We start from the raw sequence: 26707 nt of genomic DNA on the forward strand, positions 1-26707 counted from the left end.
TAGCATTTTTTATAAATTAACGATACTTACGATTAGGTTGCAGAAGAAATGTCCGATTTGAGGATAGACGTGCATTTCTTTCTTCTTGCGGAGCACACTGGACATGCCTCCAACATTACTATTATTTATTCTAGTAACTAAGACCGCATCGAGGCGGTCCAAGTGTCTGGTAAAGTCCCAAAAACAGGCCTTTCTGGCGAAACCACCGTCCACCAACATGTTAAAACCATTTATGCCGAAGAGCGCGGCATCACCTTGACCGCCAGGGAAGACATACAATGTTGGGTGACTAAATCTTATGTTGCCTACGACATCGGATGGTTCCATAAGTTGGTCCAGTGTCTGGGCAACCAGATATTGTCCAATGTAATTCGTGAAACTCGCGATGGCTGGTAATCCAGCGGTGAGAACGTCATCGGGATTTACTCTTACTCGGCAAGGTCTGTATCACGGCAAATATAACACACATAGATGAATTGTTTAAGCGTCGCAGACTCTCTATAATCTTGAAATACGATCTACGTCGATATTAAAACGTTGTTCGAAATAAATAGGATACAAACCTGGTACAAGCTTCTTTGGAAAGTCTATTTGTTGTCCAATCGCCGACACTCGCGCAATGAATGTCTACCGTGACACTGTTTTCATACGCACGAAGAACTCTTTGCACTTCGTGTTCACTGAACGCATCCAGGAAATCGGCAAGGCTAAAGGTCCCATCCTGGACGCGTGGCATTTGAACGTGATCGTTAGTTTCAGTGGAAACAGAAATGTTCAGACTATACTAGATGAGCTTAGTAATAGTTTTGCGTGTTAAGTTTCTATGTTATGTTTCGCAACGTATTATGCTTATGTAGAATTGCCACGTACTTGCAGTATCCAGGAACCATTTCCACTGAAGGTATAGCCACCATGTATAATGTGTCGGTGTTTTGTAAAGCTTGCGAGAAGGTTACGGATACATTGTAACAGTGTATTCGTTTGCGGGTGAATCAGAACTTCGGTAACGAGGTTCTCGGTAGCGTATTGGATCAGTCGTTCGCCTGAAAATTCATTTCTCTCAGCGAACGAAACGATTTATAACGATCTATAGTACGTTCTTCGGATTCGGAATAGTATAGCGAACGATTTAGATTCAACGATAATATTTATCTTATAATCGCGCATTTTAATTAATACCATTTCTTGCTTCTTCCCCTTCCGGAGCTTGCGCCACCAACGCCAGTAATTCTTTTTCTAAATCTACGTGACAGCTATCTTTGTCCCACGACAAGAAACCTGAAATTCAAAATTAGAAGATATTAACGCAAAGGAAGATCGCGTAAGGCTCGTCGATATCTTCTCTTTCGATTAGAAAAGTCGAAAATGATCTCTTTTATCAGGACTTAAGATCCGAAAGGTAAATGATCGAAATAGCAAGTTATTACGTCGTACACAACTACCTAAGAGTCTGCACTAGGTTGGCTTCGTAAAGTGAGGATGATTCAGGGCTGAATAACGTAAGGTGAAGGTTAAGAAATCAAGAATTGTCTTCTACTCGAACGTCGACTCGTCAATTCTATTAACGAGATGAAAGTCTGCATCATATAAAATCAGAATTTAGTAGAACCTATAACTAAACATAGAGCAAGAAACGCTCGACGGTAAACGCTGATTACGCGCATTGCCCTTCTTATGGGCTCTTTCAAGAAAATATACAACGGACAAAAGATCTCGTCCAACGTAAATTATTGTAGAAATAATCGCATGTAGGGTGGAAAATTGGTTATAAAGTTATACGTGTAAAATTGATGAAATAAATAAGATTAAAGGAATTAGACGTTGAATGAACAATTGACGTAAGAGAAAGAAAAAAGAAAAGAAACGAATATGTCGATAGCACGAATGAAACAGGAGTTTCTATGACGTCACGAATACCGCACCCCGTCACGTGGTTCGGCGGTAGCCGGCGATCGATCGCACATCCTGCACCCACTCTCTATTGCCATCTCCGTTACTGTTATTTTATCTTTTCTACGTGAAATCCACTTCCAGCAGCCAGCCGCTTAAAACACAAGCATACGCGATTGCATAAATAATAATAATAAATGTGCCTATGGTAGAATAAATCTGTCCTAGAATAAATATTTATTATAAATAAACTACGGTTTAATAACGACGTTGTTCTTTAATTATATACAGATGGATAAATTAACGTTACAATCGTAACGTATCGGCTAGTTTTTACTTGTCAAGCTTGCGACGAAAATCTTACGAGCAAATTGATTGTTACATTTATTTCGTAGCGGTAACGAATCGAGAGAGTTAGAGAAATAAATCATCGTAAAGCGTTTCCAATCTGCGTGGAAGCGAACAGGTAATTTTTATTACAAAGTAGAATAAGCAACGTGACAGACCAGATACCATAACTCCAAAGGATCGATGATATATCGGTAATGGTACCGCCGTATCTCGATGCTAAGAGATTTTAAACTTTCAGCACGTAAAATCTCACTTGCTCGATAAACATTTATGAAAAACAAAAGTAATCACGAGCGACCAGGGAAGCTTGTTTTATTGCGAGAATAAATTTATTCGGATAAATGGACGCGCGTACGTGTAAAGGGATTATAAATACGAACAATGGTTTATTCGATTAAAATTTAGAAGAATAACTTTCGATCGAATAAAATTTGAATGTGGACGTGAATGGGGAGAAATGGAGCACATGCTACAAGAACAGAAAAAGTTTGAATAATCGTTGATAATCCATGAAGAATAAATCAATGGAAAATAGGTTTCATATTTTAAGAACGTATAATTAAAATGAATTTCTAAATCCAATTATATATGAGATAACCGTATAACTATAATTCCTTCGAATCGCTTAACTTGTCAAGTTGAACCACAGAACCAGCAAATTCTCTATGTCAAATTGATCGGAAGCCCTGACGATGATACAAGAGAAGCCGTGCGTCGGGGGTCGTGCCTTTTAATGCGTGACGAACCCTCTACATTTTCTTTACGATATACATACATCTATATATATGTACTAGTAATTAGTACTAAATAGATTAATACGTGTATATTAATCTATTTAGTACTAATTACTAATATCCGTGTAGTAATATATTTAGCACAATTTAATTATTATCAAACGTACGATCGAAAATCGTTTACGATATGCAAATGTTACAAATGCGATAGAGCAAATAAAATTGTAGAAGATAGAACGCGTTAAGTTCAGCCATTGAATTCTGGCAAGCGCGAGACTTTTGTATGAATTTAGAAAAATAAATGCCGATAAACTACGAGTGGAATGGCTTGAATATTTAGTAACAGTAATGTTTCTTTCTTTGGAGAAAATCGTCTGATGCACCTCGCGTTGATAGGTCGTAGACATGTTCTACTTAAAAACAGTATCAGTGAAAGATACAGTTAAATATAGACAGAATCATGGCTTTCTTCGTTCGAGCATTTACCCCTCTTGCAGTATCTCTCAGAATCTTAAACATTCGCTGCTATCTCGTTTCTCCATTTCTATTTAATTCCCTCCCATTTTTTTTCCTCCTTTCTCGCGTATTTTTTTTTTTTCTTTTTCTATTTTGATAAGTTTTCTTCCTTTTTTCGTCTCTTCCTGCCTGACGACGGACGCTAAGAATGTTAGGAGTTGCCTCAACTATGTTTAGACGTGGTTTTCCGTTATCCTTCGTGCAACTTACCGTTCTCGAAATTCGTACGTCTCCGACATGAACGTAAATTCGATGTCACGAGAAACGTCCGTATAGTTAATTAATAACATTAACGTCATTAAAGAGCATCGAAATGTCGAAATATTATTTTCGCGATATATCGTACGCGGTAAGACAGGACGGATCTTCGTAACGTAGCAGCTTTTGTCGTCTAACAGGGTCAAAAAGTTTCTTCGAAAAGTGCTGACATCGTTCTTGATTGATCTCGCGAGGCGAATAAAATATCGAACGAGGTCGATAGAGAGCTGTTGTTGTAACCTGTTTCAATCGTAAGTGTCATTTATCGTCGCTTCTTTGATTAAATACGGCTATAAATGTTTAGTCATTTGATCGAGTTTAGCGCAAATAATACAAAGCATGTCTAGATGGAATAATAATATTTGTTATATACCGTCGTGTTATTATACTCGAGACGAAATAAACAAATTACGTATGTATGTAATAAATCTTAGCGTAGTTCGATAAATTTAACAGCAGCCTACGTACAAACTTACTGATTAACTAGTAACCAATATTTGAACATACACGAACTTGATGGAATAGCACAGAGATCGACTTAGCCCGTCCGCGGCTATTTATATTTTTAAGAGAAGGGCGAAGACCTGCTCCAAGGATTTGTTAAAGACGAGACCGAAATTTATTTCTCGCGTTTCGATATTGTCCGATAACGCTTGACAAACAACTAAATACTTATCGAAGGCCATTGACGAGTATCCTTTCGCTTGAATAAAGAATATTCCATATACGATAATAATATTCAAACGTATTTGTACTTTCGGATATCATTCGATCGCAGCAATGTATGCACTTTTAGCGAAGAAATTTTAGTTAGAATCGTTATAGCGATACGCGTGTTGTGTGCGTAAGCACACGCGTACAGACAATCGTTGCAACGAATAAATATTTATAAAAAAAAAAGCATAGATAGGATATATGAGATAATACATAGTATTGCAGTTATAATATTGTGTATAATGTGACAGAAATACGCGATAAGGGAAAGTAAAAGAAAGTAGAGAATTATATATAAAAGTCTGAAAATAAAAATCTCTTTATGCAGTTGCATCGTTGCATATCGTTAGCGTCCTCGTTGACAATAAGAAGCACTCGAAACGGAACAAAGGAACGAAGGGAAAAGAAGGAGAAAGTACAAGCATGCGAAAAAATATTTTTTTATTATAACTGGACGAGTATCGATGCTAAGTATGCTATTTGGTGTAAGGGTCAGGTTCAAGAACAAGGTAATCGAGAAACAGAGTTTCACGACTCGGAAAGCACGATGCACCAGAGAGCAAATCACTAGCGAATGCCGTGATAAAATTAGACACACTATATTCAGTTGCGCGTACGACGAAATTGTAAGAGTCTTCTGAAAAAGTTTTCTGGAAATTGGCTAAATAGCACCTTGTTTCGACGTTTGCATCGACTGTCGCAAATATTCTCGAGGAATCAATGCTTCGATTCCTTTCGATGTTCGATAGACCTTTTATCACGCTGTCGACGATACGCGCTGCGTTACGCGAAATTGAATATTCTCTCTTCCGAATGCCTCGACGTTAGAGCGTCGATTTAATCGTTTGGAGAAATTGTGAATATTTCGCTAGAATAAAAATTGTCGCCACGGTGAAAACAGTAAAAGATCACGCGCCTACAGACGCCTGAATGTCTGACCGAGCCACATCTGGCTTAAGAATCATAGTGGCGCGAGTCAGTTCGCTGTTATGTTTCATAAAATAGCGTCCTACGTTTATTATTATAGGAAATTCATTACATTCTTAGAAAGCAACAGACGAAGTTGTGACTAAATTAACTATGAAACTAGATGGCACATTCTCTTATTTTCCAATTGTTATATTTGATACTGAATGCTTCTCGGATAATACCTTTCTAATAATATGAAAATATTATTGAATTACTCGAAGTTTGATATACTTGGTACTAATTGTTAATATGCAAATGCTATAACAAATACCACGGTATATAGCAGATATATTTTCTATATAAAAATTGAAATACGTTATTAACTTGAGATTCTAGAAACTCGATTCACACCACTTTGATTTTCAGTTCGCCATATGTGAGTACAGGTGCATGTACGTGCTTCGTTCCTTGTAATTGGATAAACAGCGTAATGCGGTTGGAAAAGCACGTATGCAAATTTCGCCATTTGATTGAACGGAACCCTCTATGCGCAAGTTCTTCCGGATATTACAAGCATCGAATAACTCCAACTTTCGCGATGCTCCCCACGTCCTCAATCATGATTCATACCGACAAGTATGCCTTCCTATCTTACGTATGTGTGGTTACTCGTACAATATCTGTAAATATACGCGCGTACATGTATTTGTATATGCATTATCACATTAATCTTTTACGAGCATATTACCATGTATTAACTCACGCAAATGTTCACGTACGACGATTCGCATACTCCATAAAAAATTATCAGTTTCTAAAGCAGATACACGATTTACAAATCAAGATATCACGCGAATATTCTATTACTACTGTTTTTCAAATATTAATATGCTTTTCTGTAGAAGTTTTTATAACAGATCATTATATTTGCTAAATATCAATATAGTCACGTTCTTCTCTATGTACTTTTGGCAAAATCTAATTTAAAACTCGAGTATGTTGTCAGTATGTCAAGTTTATTCACATTTTTTATTCGTAACTCTGGCCATGTATATTGAGAACGAGGCACAATAACATTGTCAAAAATAGTCAGTGGACGAGTCAGCATTACATTTAGGTTCTTCGAAATAAGCAGATGAATGAATTCATGTCTCGCCTTCTTTCCGCTCTACCAATCCTTCCTGTGATGCGTCTACGCTCTACACGGGCAACCCATGACTCACATGAAACTTGCTAACGCGTACACCATACCCATTGCATACGAAACGACCCATACGAACTCACGTATAGAAGGTACAAGAATTCTGGTTGTAATCGAAGAAATCTACTTAGAATTCCAAGATATTTGATCGGATGCTCTATCGAACCAGCTATACCTTTCTTATACTCGGAATCTTCCAAGAATTATATAAATTTCTAGCTCGTATTCAAATTATACCCTCTGTTATCGTAACAACATGTTAGTACTTATTTCTAATTGTTTCTGACATGTTATCTTTTTTAACGTAATGAATAATAATGATCGTCTCGCGTGCGAAAATGATCTTCAACTAACAATTAAAACGATTACACTGTTCCAAACATTTTCAATCTGTTTTATCTTCTTATCTAATCTGCTCATTTTCTAGCAACTCTTTTCAGAAATCAACGCATCGCGTGCGCTCGTTTCAGCCCAATTTTCATTCCCTGTCTTTGCTTCTGTATACGTCTGTATGCAGCATATAAGCAACATATAAGCAACCATTGTTCGTTGAATTACATCAGAAAATGATTTAAAAAAATTGTCATTATAGTTTAGCGACGATTTTCGTTATATACTGTGTAGATGGATTATTGATCCAAGTTCTGGTGACTGCGGGGATGTGGCCGTAGGCTGGTCTAACATGCGCATACCGCATCAAACTCACAAATACAGATTTTTCCCTTCATCCGCTATTTTCTTTCTACCATTCGCTTCTTCCTACTTTTATTTTCCGTCGTAATGAATCTTTCCTTTAGTGTCTTAACTCCTTTACGCCCTATTTCTTAATCACCGTTTCCTACGCGTTTCTCCGTGTCTTTTCCACATTCTTGATAATTTTTGATAATCCAACGCTCGAACTGAATTTTACATCTGTTAATAAACAATCTTGTCGTTCAATCGACTACGTATGACCTGTTTCATACACGCGAGACATGCATGAAACATTTTATAATGTTGCCAACATTTTTCACGCTTATGCATACATATATATATATATATTTGTAATTTTTCCTTCCATTGATAAAAATTTGCACGATAGATGAATTTTGCATTAAAATTGTATGAGGAAACGGAAAGGCGTTCTGAACTTTCTAGAATAAATTGAAAATAAATCTGTGACTACGTTTGTCAAATTTTGCAAATAATATTTACACCACCGATGTATTAATAAAATAAGATTAAAAGTAGAAAGTAATTCGTGGCTAAGCGTGTCTTGATCGTCTAATAGCACGAACTAACCCACGAAGTCGGAGTTCACTCGAATAGTAGGAAAATGGGTTAGCAATTAAACTATTAATCGCGAAATTTGGAGAACCATAGCACTTGTATCGCTTCTTAAAGGTTGACAACCAACAGTTAATGACGTATAGAGGTACCATTCGATTTCCTTACTAACCAACGTCCGCTCAAACTCCGCCTAGCAACAAGGGGGACCTGGATAAAGTTGTTGGGTAAGCTTGTCCGATAAATCGGAAGGAATACGCACAGCAAAGAAGAACCGTTAGCGCCTGGGTTCATGTGCGGAACTAATACCACGAAATATGTATATGAAATCATAATTGTTATCGGAGTCTCAACCATACGCTTTAAATACTTTAACAATACTCTCTCATCTATCAACGACATTATGTTCTTTTTATTGATAAAACGATATTCCACATTGACGCTATTCTTATCTAGATTAGAACGAAAATAAAAAGGAAGAAAATAGAAACTAAAGCCGCGGAAGCGTTCAATGGAGCGTATTTCGATTTTTATTTGTTAACTGATTTTGAAATTGCTATCAGGGATGCATTTAGATGTTATAAATCCTAAAGACAATTTCTCAATGGACATCGTATTACATTACGATGATTATTGCTTTGATCGAGTTGTACTTACCTTTTGCAAGACGATTTAAGATGAGATCTTTATGCTGCGTGGTATGAGGCTCTGGAAGCACAACGAGAAGGTAACAACCACTTAGTGGTGACGGTGGTGGATGCTGTTGTTGAGAGCCAGGTTGCACCGCACTACCGGTCACCGGTATAATCGGAGATACATTTTGTTCAATGTTTGGTGATATCGTAGTCGTTGCCCCTCCCCCTCCGCCCTCTCCAGTAGGATCCGTGGTACTCATTGCTGAAACAGAGACAAATCAACTAAATTAGATAAGAAGGAAGCTTATTCTTCGCCATTACTAATTACAATCGCTAGATCCGAATAAAGAATAATTTTTATCGGTAAATGTCTCCTCGAGGAAAGTTTGTCGATTAAATACGTTAGTCGGATAAAATCACCTATCTATAATTCGTGAGTTATCTACAAACCGATTGGCTGTCGCTTTCGCTAACAGTTGTCAGATACGATGACATCTGATATATGACATCATACTAGAGCTGACCCATACTACTGTTATACTACTTTTATGTTTGGCAGCTGTACGATGATCGATGATCGTCGGTTTAACTCCATACGTGCATTTCGTATACGATGTATATATACAAACGTAAAAAGCTTTAAATGAAAAAAAAAAGAAAATGTCAAATTGATCGTTGCCAGGTAACTGCAAGGTTGCAATTTGTCCCTCTTTATATATTCGATTCTTACGATGATTTTACTTCTACCTGTATTCCCAATTATGTACAGTTGAAACGCGAACGCGTTAATAAAAATGTTTTCACACAAAGTATGATCACTTTAAAGATTTCTTTCGTTTGACACAAATTATTTCACTACGCGAGAAGAAAGAGAATAAAAATACGATCGAGATATCCATCGAGATTCGTGCAAACGAGAATGCACATTTTAGAACGAAATCTTACCGAGGCAACAAAATTTCGAAGAGATTTTATGAAAAGGTCACCGCGTCGTCACACCGCAATTTCATGCGGACAGTGTTGGCGTTAAGTATTGCGCAGGATTTGCACGACCCTTTTCCTGAAAAGCAGTAGGGCTATGTCCTATCGCCGAATGCGCAGGATCCGAGCTTCTCCGTACAACATTAGATCATTGATCCAAATTCGGGCTAGCTAACTACAAAACAGGGCATTAAACACCTATTCTTGATGATGAATTTTAATAAAAAAAAATTCCATTTCTTCGAAAAATAGCGAGAGATAGAAGACTGTAAATTCGGAAAATCACGGACTGGATTTAAAAGTTCGATGAGTAGTGATAAAAATGATAACGTTATTAATATATTTCGTAGAAAAAAATAAAGAAAAAAATAAAACACCTCGTGTCATGTTGTCATTCCCCGCACAATATACAACACTTTACTCCACGACATTGGTATAAGAGTGTCAACCGGACGAGCGAGTATCGGCACTGCAGTCTACCCCTTAGTAACAACCCCTCCCGCAATCCACCTAGCCGGCCGATAAAATCTATACATAGTTCACCAGAATGTTATTAAAAGTTTCGTGAAATTCAAATCCCTACCGTTCTCGTTTATCAACTAATTAACGCTCGCACCGAGAATCTTCTAATAATACGTTTTACCAGCTTACCTCGTTACGTGACACGATTATCCAGTTTTAATTGTTCGATCTTTCGTTATATGTACAATCCAGGAACGGTATTCTTTCCACGTAGAAAACAACGTGAATAATATCCGTCAGAGAAGCGATCGAAAACAGTCTGTTATCTTAACAGGCTACTTCTTCGTGCGAACGCTTTAATTTCTCCGTTTCTTTCGTATTCGATGTTGCGTTTAAAGACCGAGAGAGATAGAGAGAGAGAGAGAGAGAAAGATAGAAAGAAAGAGATAGAGAAAAGAGAAAGGGAGAGATAGGTTAGCAAAAGAGGGGCAAATGGAGAGCGACAGGAGACCGAGTAGTTCGCGAATACGGTGGCAAAGAGGGTGGCGTGAGAGAACCGTTGTAGGACACAGCGACACTAAACGTAGATCGGAACGAATACGAGACGATGCCTGTCCCTTCTTTATCTAGGGACGGGGTTAACAACGATTCCGTCGTTTCCGAGTTTCTTTACTACGAATTCACGAAATGTCTCTTCTCTCTGTCTGTTTCAATCAAACGATATTTCAAACTCGAATTGACTCGGCAGCAACTCTCGCGTTGCGGGCTGCCGGCTCTCTAACAGACTGCGATACCCTTTGCCGCTACCATGCAAAGACACCCCCTCTCCAAGGATCGTTCCGGTATCCCCACTAGCGATGCGCACTGGCTCGGTTGCTTTAGGTTCGCGCAGTTCAGACTGCCCGTAACGTCTAGTCATTCGGTTTTCACCGACATACACACGGACGCAACATCTCCACGGCATCGGAAACGTCGCAATGTAGGCCCATTTAGGTGTATAACGGGGACCATGCTATATACATGCACAGACTTTGTATTACATACTCGAATAGCCAGGGTACGACATCGTACCACTTTAGTTACACGTTTGCACGTATATGTGGCCATATGTGTATATCTGTATGTGTGCGACTGACTGACACGACCGGCAAGCCGGCCGGCACGACGTCGGAAAATGCCGGTATCGAGGGAAAGGACTCCAGCACCGGAAAACAGAGAAAACTGGCAAAGTATCACCGAGACTTGGAGGTCAACGTTGGTCATACTCTGCAGTACCGGGTGCGGTTATTTAAGGGAAAATGTTACGTGGTAAAATAATGACTGGCTAAGAAGCACGCGATACATATGTCTGCCATTGCGCCGGCCGGCATGCCGTGGGAAATTAAGGAACCGTTTCTCATTCGTTATTTACGTTCGTGGCAATAATTACGTCGAAACGCTTGTTAAAATGAGTAACGATGATTAGAAGTACGATGAATATTCAGAGTTCGTATTTTATTCTTTAAAATGTTGACATGTATTGAGGTTTATGAATATATTACTTCCTCAAATTATCAGTGGGAAATTATTGTTACCACGCTTAAGTCTCACGCAACTTTAGGCATAATATTGACCTTTATTCTTGTTAGAAGATATTCAAATTAAACTAGATACCGCATATGTGAAATAATTGGCACATCTTCTCCAGCATGTAATTGCTATGTACGTCTGTAATTTATACTTATTATTCTCTAAAATAAACATATAATGATGTCAAAATAAGCATAACATGTCACGTCTGATGAGTGGGCCACATATGTAGGTATACTATTTGTCGCACTGCAGGGAGGATCTGTTCCCGTAATTCTTATCGCTTTACTTCATCGTCAATTCTATATCACTAATACCTTTCTCTAACTTTTTTCTCAATATCTTTTTCGAACAAAACATAGAGCTTAAAACAGTTAAAATAGTTCTTTCGCTACGTATTTATTTCCATTTATTTCCATTTTCTATTAATTTTTTTATTGAAGATAAAGTAGTAGATTTCCATAAATGGGACAAATAATCATTTCGATATAAAATGGAAAAATGCTCGATCGAACATTCGGATAAAGCCTCCAAAAATATGTTTTTAAAAATAAGAAATATTTTACGAGCAGTTGTGTTATCAATTACGTAATGAAGCCGCTTCAGAGATATATGTATATGAATGCATATAGCTACAACTGCAGATGTGACCTCTGTTGTTTGGTCAGTTAAATTTATTCGGTTGCCAAACTTTTAAAAATTTGTAAATTTCCTAATAATTGAAACATTTATAATTATTTGATAATATTTACAATTTTATCGGTTTGTAGATTAATAATTATTTATATTTATTGTTCGGTAATTTTGAATCTACTAAAACGAGGAAGATCACAAAGAAAAGAAATAATGTCAGCAATTAAAATGTTTGTTGATCGTGCGGTCGATATATCGATTCGTTGGCCGTCTTCGATTGCCGCATTGCATCTCACAATCTTCAACCCTGTATCTATGAAATATCGTACCCGATTGATGGTATATTTTTCTTCCAATTTTTTCAAAAACATCAGTATTTCATAATTATTTATATCCTTCCTATCTATTCAAATTTTTCTCGTTCTGGTTCTAGTTAAGAAATATTTATCTATTAATTTTTTACTATTTTTTGTTTCTTCATATTATTGAATATATAACTATAAAAAAAAAATATATATATACACGCACACGTGCACCTATACATAAATATAAAATATAACGTGTATATTCCATTTGTTTAAAAAAATAGTTGCACAATGTGTTATTAAGAAGAATTATATATGATATATTTAGTATTCCAAAGTAATAGTAGAACATTGTTATTTTCTCTTCTCGTTAAATGCCCCTAATTTTCATACTATTTTCATGTCAAAATATAATTTCGAATAGGATTCGAACGTGATCAGGGTACAAGTCAGAAGTTTTACAGTGCTGGCCATAGTGCGCGGCGCTAGTATTGAGCGGCATCCCTTACTAACCGTGTTGAGAATATCAGAAACCAAAATATAGCATCTCTTCAAGTCGGATACTGTCTCTTGTCGTAATGACGATGCGCCCTACGTTCCGCACTTATTCTACGTCCCACCATGTCAGTGACGTAGGTAAATGCGTTCACACGCGAGACATCGCGACGACACATGTGACGTTTCGACGCGCATGAAACGTAGATACGATTCAATTTACGATATCTACTCTAACGACATATATGTATATATATGTAAATCAATTAAAATTATTTCACCTTCCACTCTTCAAACCGTTCGTAATTAACAAACATAATATCTAAAAAATTTTTCCAAATGAAAGTGATTAATGATATATTCGACTACAAATGCAATTTAATCTGAACATACGTATGAAAGAATCAGCAATTTAGTGGGGCAGAATAACGAAAAAGTAAAGAACGTACGTTTGAAAGTACCATCGCGTATTGAGATGCATACGTAAAATTTCTACTCGATTCTACAGTAATTAAAATACTAATTAAAGAGTCCGTGACTAAAAACCTGGCGAAGCGTATTAATCCACTAATCTGCTCCGTTCAGAAACCGTTCAGTAATACGAAGATATATATACGTGCGCTTGTGCTTATTAATTGCAGGTACCTTAGCATTTGCATCAGCATCATTATTACATCGTTCGAATTATTTTACACTTGGCATCTTCTACATTACAGTCTGTAACGCGGTATATTCAGCAGCTATAACGTCGATGGCCTCCTTTTAAAGATTTCAAATTTTTCTCTTGCGATAAAGCACGTCTACCTCTTGTATCGTCTGCATAAGAAACATTAATAGATTCCTACTTTAACTTCCTACTTCTTGCGTTCTGCTTAAATCAAACAAAAGTGCCAACTTACTGCCATTAAGATATTACGACGTTTTCCTTATACTCTCCGATACAATTATAATTACATTTTTCATATGCTGATTGAAGATCAACGACTAGTAATTAGCGCAATTACATAACTGGCTTCGTTCTCGTTATCCAAAAGTGTTGGACAGTTTACAAAAAAGTAATTATCATTGTTTAGCAATATCTGTCGATATTATATAAAAATATATGAGAAAGATAAGTGATCCCAAAAGCGCAAGTTTAGCCAAGACAGCAGGGCTGGGCGTTCACGAGGCGCCACGACGACGGCGTCTCATCGATCTGACTAGCCGAATACCGCAGCCACTTACAATATACACAGAGCGTATACCAATGCCATAGAAAATCCACGTATCTGCAGAGAAAACTGCCAACTACTGCAAACAGTATGCTTGTGTCATCATAACATTTTTAATCGTCCACTTGTTTCATTTCCTACTTGACAAATTTATTGTCTTTCATATAGAGATAAGTTACTACTTCTATAAAAACTATATACTGATATTCTCATTCTTCTGCCGTTTTACATTTTCCTTTTCTTTCCATAAATGTTCCATTTAGCAACACCGCAGCATATAACATATAGTAAAAATATAAACATTCCAATAATTTATCAAATATACATAATGGACTAGGAGAAAGGCACAAACATAAAAAGATAATTGTAAAATACTGAATACCTGCATTCTATTGAAATAAATTTCTCTTTCATAATCTCCACGATGATGATAATATAATATTATTTGTGTTGAACAGTTAACAAACGAAATAGAGCAGACACGGGAAATTAAAAATTACCAAAGCAAATACAATTAAACGAATTAAAGAAAAAGAAAGAAAAACATACATCTCCTCGATCAATTTCAAATGATTTATTACAGAGAGAAAAATTAAATATATTGTGCATTTGGAAAATGTCATAAATCTTTTTCATGCTTCCAACGATTGAAAAATATTCTTACAGGGACTTAAAATTTTGAACAAATTTTCTAAGTAATCAATATATCAAATGATTAATAGTTCTATAGCGTTTTCCTCTTCTTTTTCGACGAACACAATGCCATCTTGTGCTTAACCGTAAGTTTCAGCTAGTGCAATCATATGATTATACACTTTCGTCGTACTGTTCGTGTTTTGCGTAAATGTTACACGTGAAATAGTGTTTTTAATTATTTAATAATATTATAATTGTACAGCGTCTTAAATACGAACGAATTAAGAATAAAATGGCACGATAGATCTGTATCCATTTTCCTGTACCGTGACAAAATCATATAGATCCCACGAAAATGACAAGCAAAGATGAAGAGACATTTTGTAAAAAAATGCAGAAAGCCACTAGAGAAATTCATTCAATTAGTGACGCATTAGTAAATGCAAAATTAGCGTTTGGTAAAGCACAATCTTTTTAATTAACGTATCAGTGAAATTTAAATTTTCATTTTTTCATATAGGTTAATAGAAATTACATATTTCAATATAACATCCATCAACATTTTTATATTTTCTTTAATTTAATGTTCATATTTAACATATAATATAATATAATATAATATAATATAATATAACATAACAATAAATCCTATATAAATTCTATTAAGCAATGCAATGAACATTTATTCTAAGATCATTGTACAATAAACTAATGATAGATTACATAAAACTTAAAATCAAATGATATCAAATTAAAAATGACAAATATCATTGATTTTAAATAGGTTTTCTTGAGGATTCTGTATGGGCTGATGGTCTTTTGGTTTTCTATGAAATTTTTCGATATTTGGAACTTGCTATGATCAGGTGCAAACATACAAAAGTAGGATCACTTTTACAAGACGAACTTCGTCGTACCGAGGCGTTTGAACATGATCTTGAATTTTATTTGGGGAAAGAATGGACAAAAAATTACAGTCCTAGGTAAATTCTTTTGTACTGTATTTATATTTCTACGTACATAAGTACTTTCAAAAAAGGTTAATATGTAATTAATTTACTATCGGTCGCTGAAAATATTTAAAGACATTCGTGAATCATTTACAAAATCGATAGATCCTCGATTTAAAATTTGATGTATATTTGATATCTTTTCCAGGGATAGTGTTACCAAATATTTAAACCATTTAAAAGAAATCGAAAATACGGAACCCATTTTATTGATTGCATACATTTATCATCTGTACATGGGTCTTCTAAGTGGTGGGATTATTTTGCGCAAAAAAAGACAAGTTATGCAAAAAATTTGGCCATTTAAAGGATCTCGAACGATTGTTAATAATATTACAGACTTCGGAAACAGTAATATTTATGAACTTAAACGAAATATGCGCGATGCTATGAACAATATCGCAGAAACGTTGGACGAAGATACAAAAAATAAACTTATAGAAGAAAGTAAAATGGTGTTTGCTTTAAATAATGAGATTATAAGAAGTATAGAAGGTACAAGCACTGTCCTTGTGAAAAAAACGATGTATTTTGTTATCCCTATTATGATATTTCTTTTAGCCTTTTTTATTTCTTTGAAGAAAGTATGATAAATATATATCCGTTTTAAACGCAGATTTTATTTTATTTATATAAGAATAGTTTTTAAGGTTGATTTAGATATATCTCTTATTAAACATGCGTTCAACACGTGTACATATAAATGCTCAACTATGATGAAATGATCTAGTTATAAAATAAAAGAAATTAAATACCCTCTGTTGATCTTTCAGAAATCATTTCATAATTTAATGATTTAAATTAAAGCGAAATATACAAGATATTTTAATACATAAAAAATAAGTACCTATCAAGTGAAAGTAAACACATGTATATGTATATTATTTTGTTGAGTTCATCACATATCTAAGCGTACTTTTATCGTACTTTTATTTAATATTCTGTTGCATTTCATTATAGTAGTAGGTTGAATATATAATAACAAAAAAAGTCCTTAAATATCTAATAATTAAAAACTAGTGATGTATATACCTTGTACTCTGTTATAATATCTGACAAGATCGTTTGAACACCAAAACCAATATGCTGAGAAACATTTTTGACCTCAAACAAATGTTTAAAATCATATTTAATTATAAACCTTTGTACACTCTGCCATCATTTAAATTTATATAAATATTATTAAAATGTATGCACAAAAAATGTACAACCATCGCGATATAACCCTGCTGAGTATGACTATGTCTTCTAAAATCATTTTAAAATAATTTTATAAACAATCAAGTATTGCTTGTTTGTCAAATTTAAAGTTTGCCCAAGTCATTGAACAATATTCCATAGAATGGTTTTGGGCTTTCACGTGATTTATTGGGAAGAAACGCGATGCGTTGGGATTCATTACCACAAGCGGAGAAGGTATAGTTTTTAAATCTGCCTGCAATTTATTTGCCGCTTTGCCAAATAATAAAGATTTTAAATTTCCATCGGGAAATTCTGCATTCCGAAATTCTCTGGATATTTGATCTGTAAATCAATAAAATTCTTCATTATATTACACAATCTCTTAAGCTTACAACTAGCACCAATTACAATATTAAGCACCAAACCTTTCGGTTCCATACTTAGAACTTTAGCTTGAGCTTTATAACTAAAATCATTGCATTTTACAGACTGGATAGCTGGATCCATTAAAAATGAGTACGATTGTTGATTTTGTGGACTGTCGGTTAATTGTTTGGCGAGTATGACTGACGTTTCATCTTCATTCTGTTCCCCGAATAGATTACGTTTGATCGCTGTTTTAGGCATGACGTTTTTACTATCATGTATGCCACGTCGACTCCTTGCTGGTGAAGTATTACATTGTCGAAAATTTTTAACATCTTTGAAGCTTGGAATATCATTCTAGAAATAATTTACAGTTACATTAAAATTATTTTCAAATACATTAACAGAAGTAGATGATTAAGCAACAGATAGTTCAATTACCTGAACAGAATGAGGAAGTAATTGCCGTTTATTCTTTGGAACAGTGTCAACGTCACCCAGAGATTTATGTCTGTGTCTTCGTACAGTGTTTGCATTTTTCTCACGTAAATGTTTCTCTTGTATCCAACGTCTCATTCTCCTATTTGAAAATTATAATAGCAAAATAGAATTTTTGAAGCACATCTTCATTATACTTTTTATTCTTTCCTAACATCTAAACTAATTGCTTTTTTTAACAATATTGTATATATGAACAAGGACATGACATCGTGATACAAAGGATAGTAGATAATAATGTATACATCATGTCAAAATAACCTTTATCTTTTAGGCTTTTGAAATAATTTATTACCTTACAAAAGGAATAACCATGAAAAATGCATTTGCACCAACTCCTGTTTTTACTTTTGGGGTTATATCTTTCTTATTATTAGGTAAATCAGCGAGAGAGAACCATTCTACACTTTTTATTTCTTTCCTTGTTTTTGGTTGAAATTTTGTATCTTTTTGTACACCACATATTATGTACAATCTTACCAATTGCTCATTTATCATCGCTTCAATGTATTCATGTTCATCTATTAAATTTGAAATATCAAAACCAGTTTCTTCCAAAACTTCTCGAACAGCACAACGAGACGGATCTTCATCCTCATTAACTTTGCCTTTAGGAAAACTCCAACTACTTTTTGCCCAATAACTTTGAACAAGTAACACTTTAGTTAAATCTTCGTTCAATACAATCGCTCCAAAGGTCGGAACACTTTGTTTATAATCACGCCATTGTTCAAGAATACTATCTACGTTAACTACATGAGGTTTTAGGAACGGTATATGAAAAAAGATTTGCGTGGCAAATTCTCTCATACTACATGGTTTCAACTTTGGATTTTCATCTGTACAATAAAAATCCAAATAAAACCAATGAGCTAGTTCGATTTGAAAACATATTCGAACTAAATCTTTCCTCTCTTCTTCAGGTACGTTGATAATAAATCGACTGAAAATATCAAAATCCCAAAAAATACTTTCAATACAGAATGAAACAACGTGAACGAAATTAAATAATGATATGAGAAAATAGTTTTTGAGAATTAAGTGTAAAAATTAACCTGCTTAAATCGTCGAGTATGTCGGATGGTACTGAATGATCCACCATTTCAGGAATTAATCATACAAAAAGAAATTTCAATATTCTCTTTTATAGTAAAACTTTGTAATCGCAAAGTACACACACAATCATTGTATATAATCACATTTCAAACGTTAACATAAACTACCCCAATTGAGTTCACTTATACTTTATGGCATTCCATTCTCTTTTTCAATTGATTCGCTCTATAATGCCATCTAACCTCCTTTCCGGACATTCCTATATCACGGTTGTGTACAAACATGTTTACAAAATTACACGAACGTGATCCGCAAAATTTGAGAATCAAATATATAATATTTAGCAAGTTTAATGGTAAATAATGTTTCGAATATCCATTCGTAACATTTATTTAATTACAATTTAATTTTCAAACTCGTCTAAGAATAAAATTAATTTGTATTGCTCTTTTATTTTTTATAAATCACTTAAAAAGATTCATTTTTTACAAGTGTATATACATACATACATATATATATGTGTACATAATGTTATTTTATACATTTATAATATGGTTAACTAATTAATTAGTTTTAATATTTGCTCTAATATATATTCCATGCTCTCATTATTATTCATCACTTTCAAATCCCATATATCTACATCATCCAAATTACATTCAGTTTCTGAATCATCAATACCTGTAAAGTATATTTTATAATTAATAACGTAAGTACATGCAAATATAATCATAATCAAACTTCCATTGTTTCATTCAACAATTAATTTTTGTTACCTACCTGGAGTAAATATCCAGCCACGTTTGTTTCTAATTGAATCATCCGATTCAATGCGAATTATTTTACATATATTTTTAAAATTTTCCATAAACCATTGTATATCAGTTTTTCTTCTTGTATCACTTACTATCCATATAGGTTTGCTGTATGCTAAAATTGGCATATGATATTGTATAAAATATTAATTTTTAATATAAAATCATTTCGTACCGTTGTACATTTCTAGAGCTGCACGACAAAAATAGCCATAATCTTTGTTCCTGATGTTTTCTCCCCATTTTGCCATTTCAAGGCGATAATTTTCTTTGTATTTTCCATCTCCTAAAAGCTGATCGATATCCAGATCAAGAGATTTAGCCCAGTGAAACTTAATTGGTCCAGACAGTCTTATAATTTCACTCTTATCACGTCCAATTCTATTAACAAATAGATCATTCAACATGTTAAATTAACATATTATTATTATCATCACAATCATATTGTCCTCAATTATTTTATTATGGTTAGAAGCTAATCACCTTTCGTGCAAAGCATTTGTAATATAATCCTTCCCAGATTTTCTTTTACCACTGAATAATAAAATTATTTGTGGTTTGAATGTTCCTTTATAGCTTATTTCACGATCATCGGGAATATTATCAGTCGCCATATTGAATTCGCACTACTTCACTTAAGTATAAATTTGAATATTAAAAGATCGCATAATTGTTCGTTCAAAATATCAAAATTTATTACTTTATATAAATAAACTTACATATATTTATTACAAATGCAAAATGCTTATTGACACAACAAATATGTTTCTGATTTCTTCTATTAAACGCCCAAATACTTCTAACTTCTAATACGAAATAAGAAATTAACATACTTATACATAAACTTAATTAAATTCTAAGAAGTATGAAACAAAATCAAAGTGCAAATCCGAAAAAAAAGAACAATAGCAAAAAAAACTTGGAGTACAAAAGATTAAATTCAAATGGACATTTTCAGAAAGGTGCAATCTCTATGAGTATAATGATCACTTGAGTTATATAAAAAGATAGTGGGGAACTTATTATTAATGGAGTGTATTAATTGAAGAGCTTGGGAGGTTGACTGATGGAATTGCTGTGTTCTTTAAACTTTAAATGATGCACGCGACTATCTAGAATTTAGGAAAAAAAATTTATGTAAATTTTCCATATTTCCTAAAAATCATTTATTTGAGAAAATTCCGTAAATTTGTATAACTACTTAAATAATTATATGACTCTAATTATACTGATGAATTTAAAAGCATTAAAATAAATTTAAGAACGCTCGTTTCTCATGATGTGTCTATTTAGACATTGATAATCATATGAACATGGATACGGAACCTACTTTCAATAGTGTTATTTTCCATTACTGATTGATGTATTCCCAGTTTCTTAATATTACAGATCCTGCTAAATACCATGTGGCCCTTAAAATACTGTAACTTTCTCTTGATTACTGACAAGTTTTTTCATACAACAATAAATAAGGCAGATATTCATTTTCTAGATCAATCTGTATATTAGTTACAAGTCAGGGAAGTATAAAATATGTTTGTTTAATAGCTTTTAAATTTTTTATTACCATAAAATCATATATATACAGGAAAGTTATTTTTTAGCTTCACGAAGAGCCGCACGTTTCTTTGCCCTCTTCAATTGTTCTTTGGGTTTTAAGTTGTGCTTCTTCGCAAAGCGCTGATTTCTCAAGAATTTCAAATCCATCTAAAAAAAATGTCAAATGTTATAAAGTCACATTTTGATTAATATAAACGATGTTACCTATAAAACAAATCTTAAAATCACAAGAGGAATTTCTTGATAACATAACAAGCATTTAGAGATTCTGTTTATGATTAAAAAAAGAAAAAAGCTATTATTATTATTTAAGAAAATTAAAACTTACACCAAGCGTAGATTCATGCCTGTAACGTTTTGGCTTTTTGATACCATTACGATGAGCTTTACGATCTACAAATCAGAAATAATCAGGTAATGTTACGTTTCGTACTTTGCATTTTAAAATGAATGAATTTCACTTTTCATGCTTCATAATTATTTACACTTACTTTGATTATGATTGGTATGATTCTTGGACTTTGCCATTTTTTTCTGTTAATCAATCTAGAAAAATAATAGCTTTAATCAGTTACAACATAAAATGTCATAAACAACCTTTGAGGTTAAGAGTTTCTCAGAAAATAAAATTATATTCTGTCATGAATTGAGAAAAAAGACTATGAGAAATTAATACAAAGTATTTTTACTGAATTGTAAAAAATAATATAATAACATAGTTATGTCATTTACATAAAAGATGATTTAGATATAATAAATTTATAACAAACCTACGGGAGTTCTTCCACGCGTGCTGCTCGAAAGCGGAAGTCTAAAGGGAAAAGAGACAGATTCAGAGAGAAGAACAAAGAGTGTGAGAACGACACTAGCGCCAAATATGCATATTTCTTCTGCGCTATTTCTTTTCCTTCTTTCTTTAAAGTTCAATTTAATAACATATGGTATTCAAAAACGGTAAATGAGAAACGTAATAATATTAAATATATTTAGTTATTTTAATATCTTTACAATACATAACATTTTTTTTTAACGAAGTTGACGATAGCTTAGTTAAAGCAGAATTGTAATATTTCAGAGTACTTCTTTGAAACAAGTAACATTTAAACATTATAGAACATTTTATATGCACAATCATTTCCTATTTTATACAAATATATTATCATATTAATATATTCACTACTTATGTGAAAAAACACAGACTAGCATTAGGACTAGCAGCAGAGAAAAGCGATTTATAACATCATATATCCGAAGTAGAAATCACTTTGTTATTTACAGTTATTTAATGCTTCAATTCTCTAAACAAGTGCACGTATGTTAAAATATACATATATTAAACATTAAAATAATGTTATCATTTATGAAAGACAATATTAAAATAAAAAAGTCATTGGTGCGTTTATATGTAATTAAACTAATTACAATAGTAAACAGTCCTACTAAAATAAATATTATATATTTATTTATGATGCTTTGTACTTTGTCATTTAATGACCATCTTTTATTGATGCATGTGAATATGTGTGCATATGCCTCAGAGGTCACAATTATGTACATGTTCATTGATATGTTAAATAAATCGTTACTTTTTACATAAAATTATTTTCGATATGATATTTACAAAAACAAACATAAATAAATCTAATATATTTGTTGAAATATATAAAAATATATATATTTATATATATATATTTATATATATAAATATATATAATTGTTGAAATCAATAATAATTACATCACATATCTAGTTACTAATTTGTTTCAAACAAACTTTTCTCATAAATTATAGATACACTGCAAGTCTGTAAATCCTATTAATATAAAATTCGTACTTAGTATTTATGTAACTTGTACATATCTTTATAAGTTATGAAATGCTTGAATGAATTATGAGATAGAATAATTCATAGACCTGAAACTTTTCTTTGTAATGTAACCCAATCCATGATTTTTTGTTGGAGTTTTCTCTTCTGTAATAAAACTTCAGCAACTTTTTGAAACTTTTCTTCATTTCTACGTATATACATTCTTGCATCTTGTTCTAGTTGATTGATTTTCTCAGGACGTATTTCTACCATCGACAACATCTCCGTTAGATATGGATTGAAACGGAAGTAAACGTCTTCAGGCAGCAGATCGTTCAACATAATATGCACAGCTATACGGTATATTGTTATTCATGTTTAAGTATATGTCCAACACAAATAGTGAAATAAATATTTTATACGTTATTATGCTAATTAATACCTTCGGTATCAGTCGCGCTATCCAAAATTTTATAAAACTTGTCCTTCCAACTTGAAATCGCTATTTCTGTCGTTTTGCTGTTGTCATAAATTTGATTCGGCGTGCGACCAGTTCCGAATGAAACCACACAATGAATTGGATTATTTGGCCATAATTCTTTAGCTTCATGTAATGCGACTGCACATGGATTATTTACCAGTATACCTGCATAAAATTAAGGTATTTAAACACTTCAAGGTCAGTTTTGTTTTATACGGTAGGGGTTAGGGTTAGGGTTAGGGTTAGGTTTGAAATCTTCGGGCCGTCCTTCCAAACTGGGACGTTTGGTTGGACGGAGACGCATCTTCCCTGACCTACAGGGTGACGCAGGTGCTCACGGAACACAAAAAAAAAAAAAAAAAAAAAAAAAAAGAAAAAGAAAGGTTTGATATCTTCAATGATTATGAAATACATTGATATGTACCTCCATCTTGATGAAGGTATCCCCCACATTTAAATTCTTCAAAATAACTAGGCGCTGCTGCAGATGCTCTAATAGCTTCCCACAATTTATGTTTATGAGATCCTAGATATAAACTTTCGACCCTATGAGGTAAAGTATAATTTCTAAATACATAGGCCATTACACGTTTTTGGTTTACAACAGCAGATATAGCTGAAAACTAAAAAACATAGCTATTGTATCATAGATGGAAGATTTTTTACTTTCAATAATTCTCAATAAAATAATGCAATATTTTGTTTATAAGTAAGAAATAACACACATACTTTTGGAGCAGCAGGATCATGAACTGTTTTTATAAGAACTTTCTCCCCTATATTCTCTTTCAGTAATTTTTCCCAGAGCGCTGTATCATAATATCCATGGCTCCATACCAAATTACTCGTACCTTTTATTGCATTTTGAGTAAACACTTCAGTACTTAGTTCCTTGTATAATTCAGATATTTGAAACAACGATTTTCGTTTATGTCCACCTGTAGACAATATTATTAGTAAACTATATGTAAAATGACAAATGGTAAATAATATTGAATTTTATTGTAATCAAACAAGCATACTATATACATACCTAAAGCAGCAGCAAGAATAGCTCCTGTACTCACACCACATATGTAATCAAACAGTTCATGAGTTTTCTTGCCTGTCAATTGCTCAAGTTTCTTTAACATTTCTATAACTAATACTCCACGCACACCCCCACCATCAATGGAAAGAATTCTAATACCTCTGCCAGGCAATGGTTCGGTATAACCCAATACTGCTAATGCTTCCCTAATAGATGCTATGAAGTTTAAAAGCATTCAGAATACTCTTCCTCGTATAGTTAACAAGATGATAATGTCTTTAAATCGTTGTATACCTTTTGTTTGTTCATCTTTAACCTTTTGTCTAGTTTTAAGCAATACTCTTATTGCCCCTCCTTTAATCGCATAATGCCTAGCTTCTGGATATTGATCAATGTGTGCTAATAAATCTTCGATCCTTCTCCAACGCGAAGCAGTCGATTCAGCAGTTATTATAGTATTCAAGACATGGCTTGTTCTAGACGCGATACTGTGTTTTGGTATATTTTTGTGAATATTTACTTTCCACTTTGGTGGTACGACTAATCTGGCTGTTTTACTTTGTACAGAATTAAATATCAGTGCACCAAGAAACTCAGAAATAATTTGTGATACTGCTTTGTTTTGAAGTTTACTCTCACGTATATTATCTTCGTGAATTTGCTAAAAGAATTGCCGAACATACGGAATATTAGATCTTTGAGTATGTCGCATATTATCCAAAATATATTACTTACCTTTTTACATCGAACAGAGCTGGTAGTTAACGTCTCTTCTTCTGGAGCATTCAATATTACCTTCTCTTTTTCTATTTTACTATCGTCGCCTTGTTTCGTATCTAGATCTTTATTATTATTCATATGTTTAGAAAATTCAAGCGCTGACAACTTCTTCAAAGTATTTATTTGTGAATATGTTACTCTTTGTAGAAAATCTAACCAATATTTGGAGAAGATAGTTTGTAAATTTTTATCATAACCAGCCTTGTTCAAATAATCTTTCAGTTGCGATAAAAGCTTCGAGTGATTTTGCATGGACATCTTTATTTTCCACAAAGTATTTAAACGATTTAATAATTTATTTTTATTAACACTTCCACTATAACCTTTACCCGCAGCACTATCTGTCAACTGTCTGTAAGTACAAAGAATTAAACATTTAAATATTTATCACGAGAGCAAATTGATAATATAAATAATTTATAAATATAATAAGTAAGTATAATTATAAGTAAGTAATTAATTAACTTCTGTGAATAAATCGTACACACTACAAGACATGGTGCAAAATGATTTGGTAATTGCTTAAATCAAGTGACGAATTTTCGCGAAGCAAATTCATCGGACAGGTGTAACTATTATTAATTTAACTTTATACATTAAAGGCACAAACACAATCGCATGTGCGTCATGTTATATAAATAACAAAATGGTACAATTAAGACTGGGAAAGGAACTAGAAGGATAATTTTTTAATTATGATAATTCTTGAACGAGGGAATACAACTTGACGTTTCATAGTTTACCTTGATAAAAGGAGAAACCTTTGATAATGTTTCACACTGTGATAATATTTTATAACATTTCGTGTCATTCTTGATTTGTTTCGTTGTAGGAACGATGAGAATATGGGAATGATAAAAGTTTATCACACTAGCGATTATCGATTCGCTGAAAATTTTGTAAAACGATTCGTAAAAATTGCTGACACCGATTTCCTTTTCTGCAATAGTTTTAACTAATGTCACTTTATTATTACGAGTTCATTTACCGAATCATCTTGAAATACTAAATAGACAACAGCTGATTCTACTTATATAAAGAACTGATGACGCAGTTAAAGGGGCTCGTTTTGTAAATAATATGGCCCGACACTAGCCCACCAATAAGATTTGTTGATAACCATGTACCAACTTGACTCTCCAATATCAATGCACCGACGAGGATAAGTGCCCCGTGTTACCAATATTGTTTACATCTTTGTTTACGATTTTTGCACGTAAACATAATAGTGTTTATATTACAGGTCTGGGTAATTGTACGCGAAATGCATTCCGCGATCAATCGAAGAAATGAAATGAAAACAAATGTATTTAGACATTGTTTTTGTTTACCATCGGTGAGATATAAAGTTTATTC

At 33.4% G+C, this 26707-nt stretch overlaps 6 protein-coding genes across 13 annotated transcripts in view; 1 reads left to right on the forward strand and 5 right to left on the reverse strand.

The window, feature by feature from the left end:
• LOC132914161 (microtubule-associated protein futsch-like) overlaps positions 1 to 10664 on the reverse strand; it is a 32398-nt gene extending 21734 nt beyond the window's left edge. For 6 of the 7 annotated variants that reach the window (XM_060973006.1, XM_060973004.1, XM_060973007.1 and 3 more), the window contains exons 1-7: positions 10107 to 10664; positions 9420 to 9630; positions 8497 to 8736; positions 1180 to 1278; positions 871 to 1043; positions 564 to 721; positions 31 to 442 (exon numbers count right to left, since the gene is read on the reverse strand). In XM_060973006.1, coding sequence (XP_060828989.1) covers positions 31 to 442; positions 564 to 721; positions 871 to 1043; positions 1180 to 1278; positions 8497 to 8734 — 1080 coding nt within the window. In that variant the 5' untranslated portion in view covers positions 8735 to 8736; positions 9420 to 9630; positions 10107 to 10664. The remainder of the gene's footprint in view (positions 1 to 30; positions 443 to 563; positions 722 to 870; positions 1044 to 1179; positions 1279 to 8496; positions 8737 to 9419; positions 9631 to 10106) is intronic. The other variant, XM_060973002.1, reaches the window with a different exon arrangement.
• Positions 10665 to 14942: 4278 nt separating this feature from the next.
• LOC132914179 (uncharacterized) lies at positions 14943 to 16389 on the forward strand. Its single transcript, XM_060973048.1, has 3 exons — positions 14943 to 15224; positions 15551 to 15749; positions 15925 to 16389. The coding sequence occupies exons 1-3, from the start codon at positions 15122 to 15124 to the stop codon at positions 16364 to 16366; spliced, it is 744 nt and encodes a 247-aa protein (XP_060829031.1). The 5' UTR covers positions 14943 to 15121; the 3' UTR covers positions 16367 to 16389.
• A 499-nt stretch (positions 16390 to 16888) lies between these two features.
• Positions 16889 to 19121, reverse strand: LOC132914172 (m7GpppN-mRNA hydrolase). Its single transcript, XM_060973037.1, has 5 exons — positions 18878 to 19121; positions 18118 to 18765; positions 17766 to 17904; positions 17384 to 17681; positions 16889 to 17300 (listed from the first exon to the last, which is right to left on the reverse strand). Exons 1-5 carry the CDS (start codon positions 18922 to 18924, stop codon positions 17047 to 17049), a joined length of 1386 nt encoding a protein of 461 aa, XP_060829020.1. The 5' UTR covers positions 18925 to 19121; the 3' UTR covers positions 16889 to 17046.
• Positions 19122 to 19310: 189 nt separating this feature from the next.
• LOC132914186 (phosphomevalonate kinase) lies at positions 19311 to 20532 on the reverse strand. Its single transcript, XM_060973058.1, has 5 exons — positions 20413 to 20532; positions 20177 to 20327; positions 19869 to 20074; positions 19659 to 19808; positions 19311 to 19559 (listed from the first exon to the last, which is right to left on the reverse strand). The coding sequence occupies exons 2-5, from the start codon at positions 20305 to 20307 to the stop codon at positions 19438 to 19440; spliced, it is 609 nt and encodes a 202-aa protein (XP_060829041.1). The 5' UTR covers positions 20308 to 20327; positions 20413 to 20532; the 3' UTR covers positions 19311 to 19437.
• Positions 20533 to 21242: 710 nt separating this feature from the next.
• On the reverse strand, positions 21243 to 22105 carry LOC132914190 (large ribosomal subunit protein eL29). 2 transcript variants are annotated; one of them, XM_060973063.1, is made up of 4 exons: positions 22024 to 22105; positions 21745 to 21799; positions 21582 to 21646; positions 21243 to 21400 (listed from the first exon to the last, which is right to left on the reverse strand). In XM_060973063.1, exons 2-4 carry the CDS (start codon positions 21779 to 21781, stop codon positions 21287 to 21289), a joined length of 216 nt encoding a protein of 71 aa, XP_060829046.1. In that variant the 5' UTR covers positions 21782 to 21799; positions 22024 to 22105; the 3' UTR covers positions 21243 to 21286. The 2 variants fall into 2 exon arrangements, with proteins under 2 accessions (XP_060829046.1, XP_060829047.1); XM_060973064.1 differs by having other exon boundaries at positions 22028 to 22100.
• A 1054-nt stretch (positions 22106 to 23159) lies between these two features.
• On the reverse strand, positions 23160 to 26620 carry LOC132914169 (calcium-independent phospholipase A2-gamma-like). Its single transcript, XM_060973031.1, has 8 exons — positions 26095 to 26620; positions 25307 to 25703; positions 24866 to 25232; positions 24575 to 24787; positions 24271 to 24479; positions 23966 to 24164; positions 23503 to 23706; positions 23160 to 23413 (listed from the first exon to the last, which is right to left on the reverse strand). Exons 1-8 carry the CDS (start codon positions 26160 to 26162, stop codon positions 23160 to 23162), a joined length of 1911 nt encoding a protein of 636 aa, XP_060829014.1. The 5' UTR covers positions 26163 to 26620.
• Between the last annotated feature and the right edge of the window lie 87 nt (positions 26621 to 26707).

Source organism: Bombus pascuorum, chromosome 14 (genome assembly GCF_905332965.1).
Source record: "Bombus pascuorum chromosome 14, iyBomPasc1.1, whole genome shotgun sequence".
NCBI lineage: Eukaryota > Metazoa > Arthropoda > Insecta > Hymenoptera > Apidae > Bombus > Bombus pascuorum.

Coding starts and splice junctions, on each gene's coding strand:
- LOC132914179 (XM_060973048.1), top strand. CDS start 15,122: ATGACAAGCAAAGATGAAGAGACATTTTGTAAAAAAATGCAGAAAGCC. Junction 15,225..15,550: donor AAATGCAAAATTAGCGTTTG/GTAAAGCACAAT, acceptor GATTTTAAATAG/GTTTTCTTGAGGATTCTGTA. Junction 15,750..15,924: donor ACAAAAAATTACAGTCCTAG/GTAAATTCTTTT, acceptor TATCTTTTCCAG/GGATAGTGTTACCAAATATT.
- LOC132914172 (XM_060973037.1), bottom strand. CDS start 18,924: ATGGTGGATCATTCAGTACCATCCGACATACTCGACGATTTAAGCAG. Junction 17,682..17,765: donor TACTTCCTCATTCTGTTCAG/GTAATTGAACTA, acceptor AATTATTTCTAG/AATGATATTCCAAGCTTCAA. Junction 17,301..17,383: donor TCTAAGTATGGAACCGAAAG/GTTTGGTGCTTA, acceptor ATTGATTTACAG/ATCAAATATCCAGAGAATTT.
- LOC132914186 (XM_060973058.1), bottom strand. CDS start 20,307: ATGGCGACTGATAATATTCCCGATGATCGTGAAATAAGCTATAAAGGA. Junction 20,075..20,176: donor ACAAATGCTTTGCACGAAAG/GTGATTAGCTTC, acceptor ATTTGTTAATAG/AATTGGACGTGATAAGAGTG. Junction 19,809..19,868: donor AGCTCTAGAAATGTACAACG/GTACGAAATGAT, acceptor TGCCAATTTTAG/CATACAGCAAACCTATATGG.
- LOC132914190 (XM_060973063.1), bottom strand. CDS start 21,781: ATGGCAAAGTCCAAGAATCATACCAATCATAATCAAA. Junction 21,647..21,744: donor TCATACCAATCATAATCAAA/GTAAGTGTAAAT, acceptor TCTGATTTGTAG/ATCGTAAAGCTCATCGTAAT. Junction 21,401..21,581: donor GGCATGAATCTACGCTTGGT/GTAAGTTTTAAT, acceptor CATTTTTTTTAG/ATGGATTTGAAATTCTTGAG.
- LOC132914169 (XM_060973031.1), bottom strand. CDS start 26,162: ATGACACGAAATGTTATAAAATATTATCACAGTGTGAAACATTATCAA. Junction 24,165..24,270: donor ATGATCCTGCTGCTCCAAAA/GTATGTGTGTTA, acceptor TATGTTTTTTAG/TTTTCAGCTATATCTGCTGT. Junction 23,414..23,502: donor TAGCGCGACTGATACCGAAG/GTATTAATTAGC, acceptor TATACCGTATAG/CTGTGCATATTATGTTGAAC.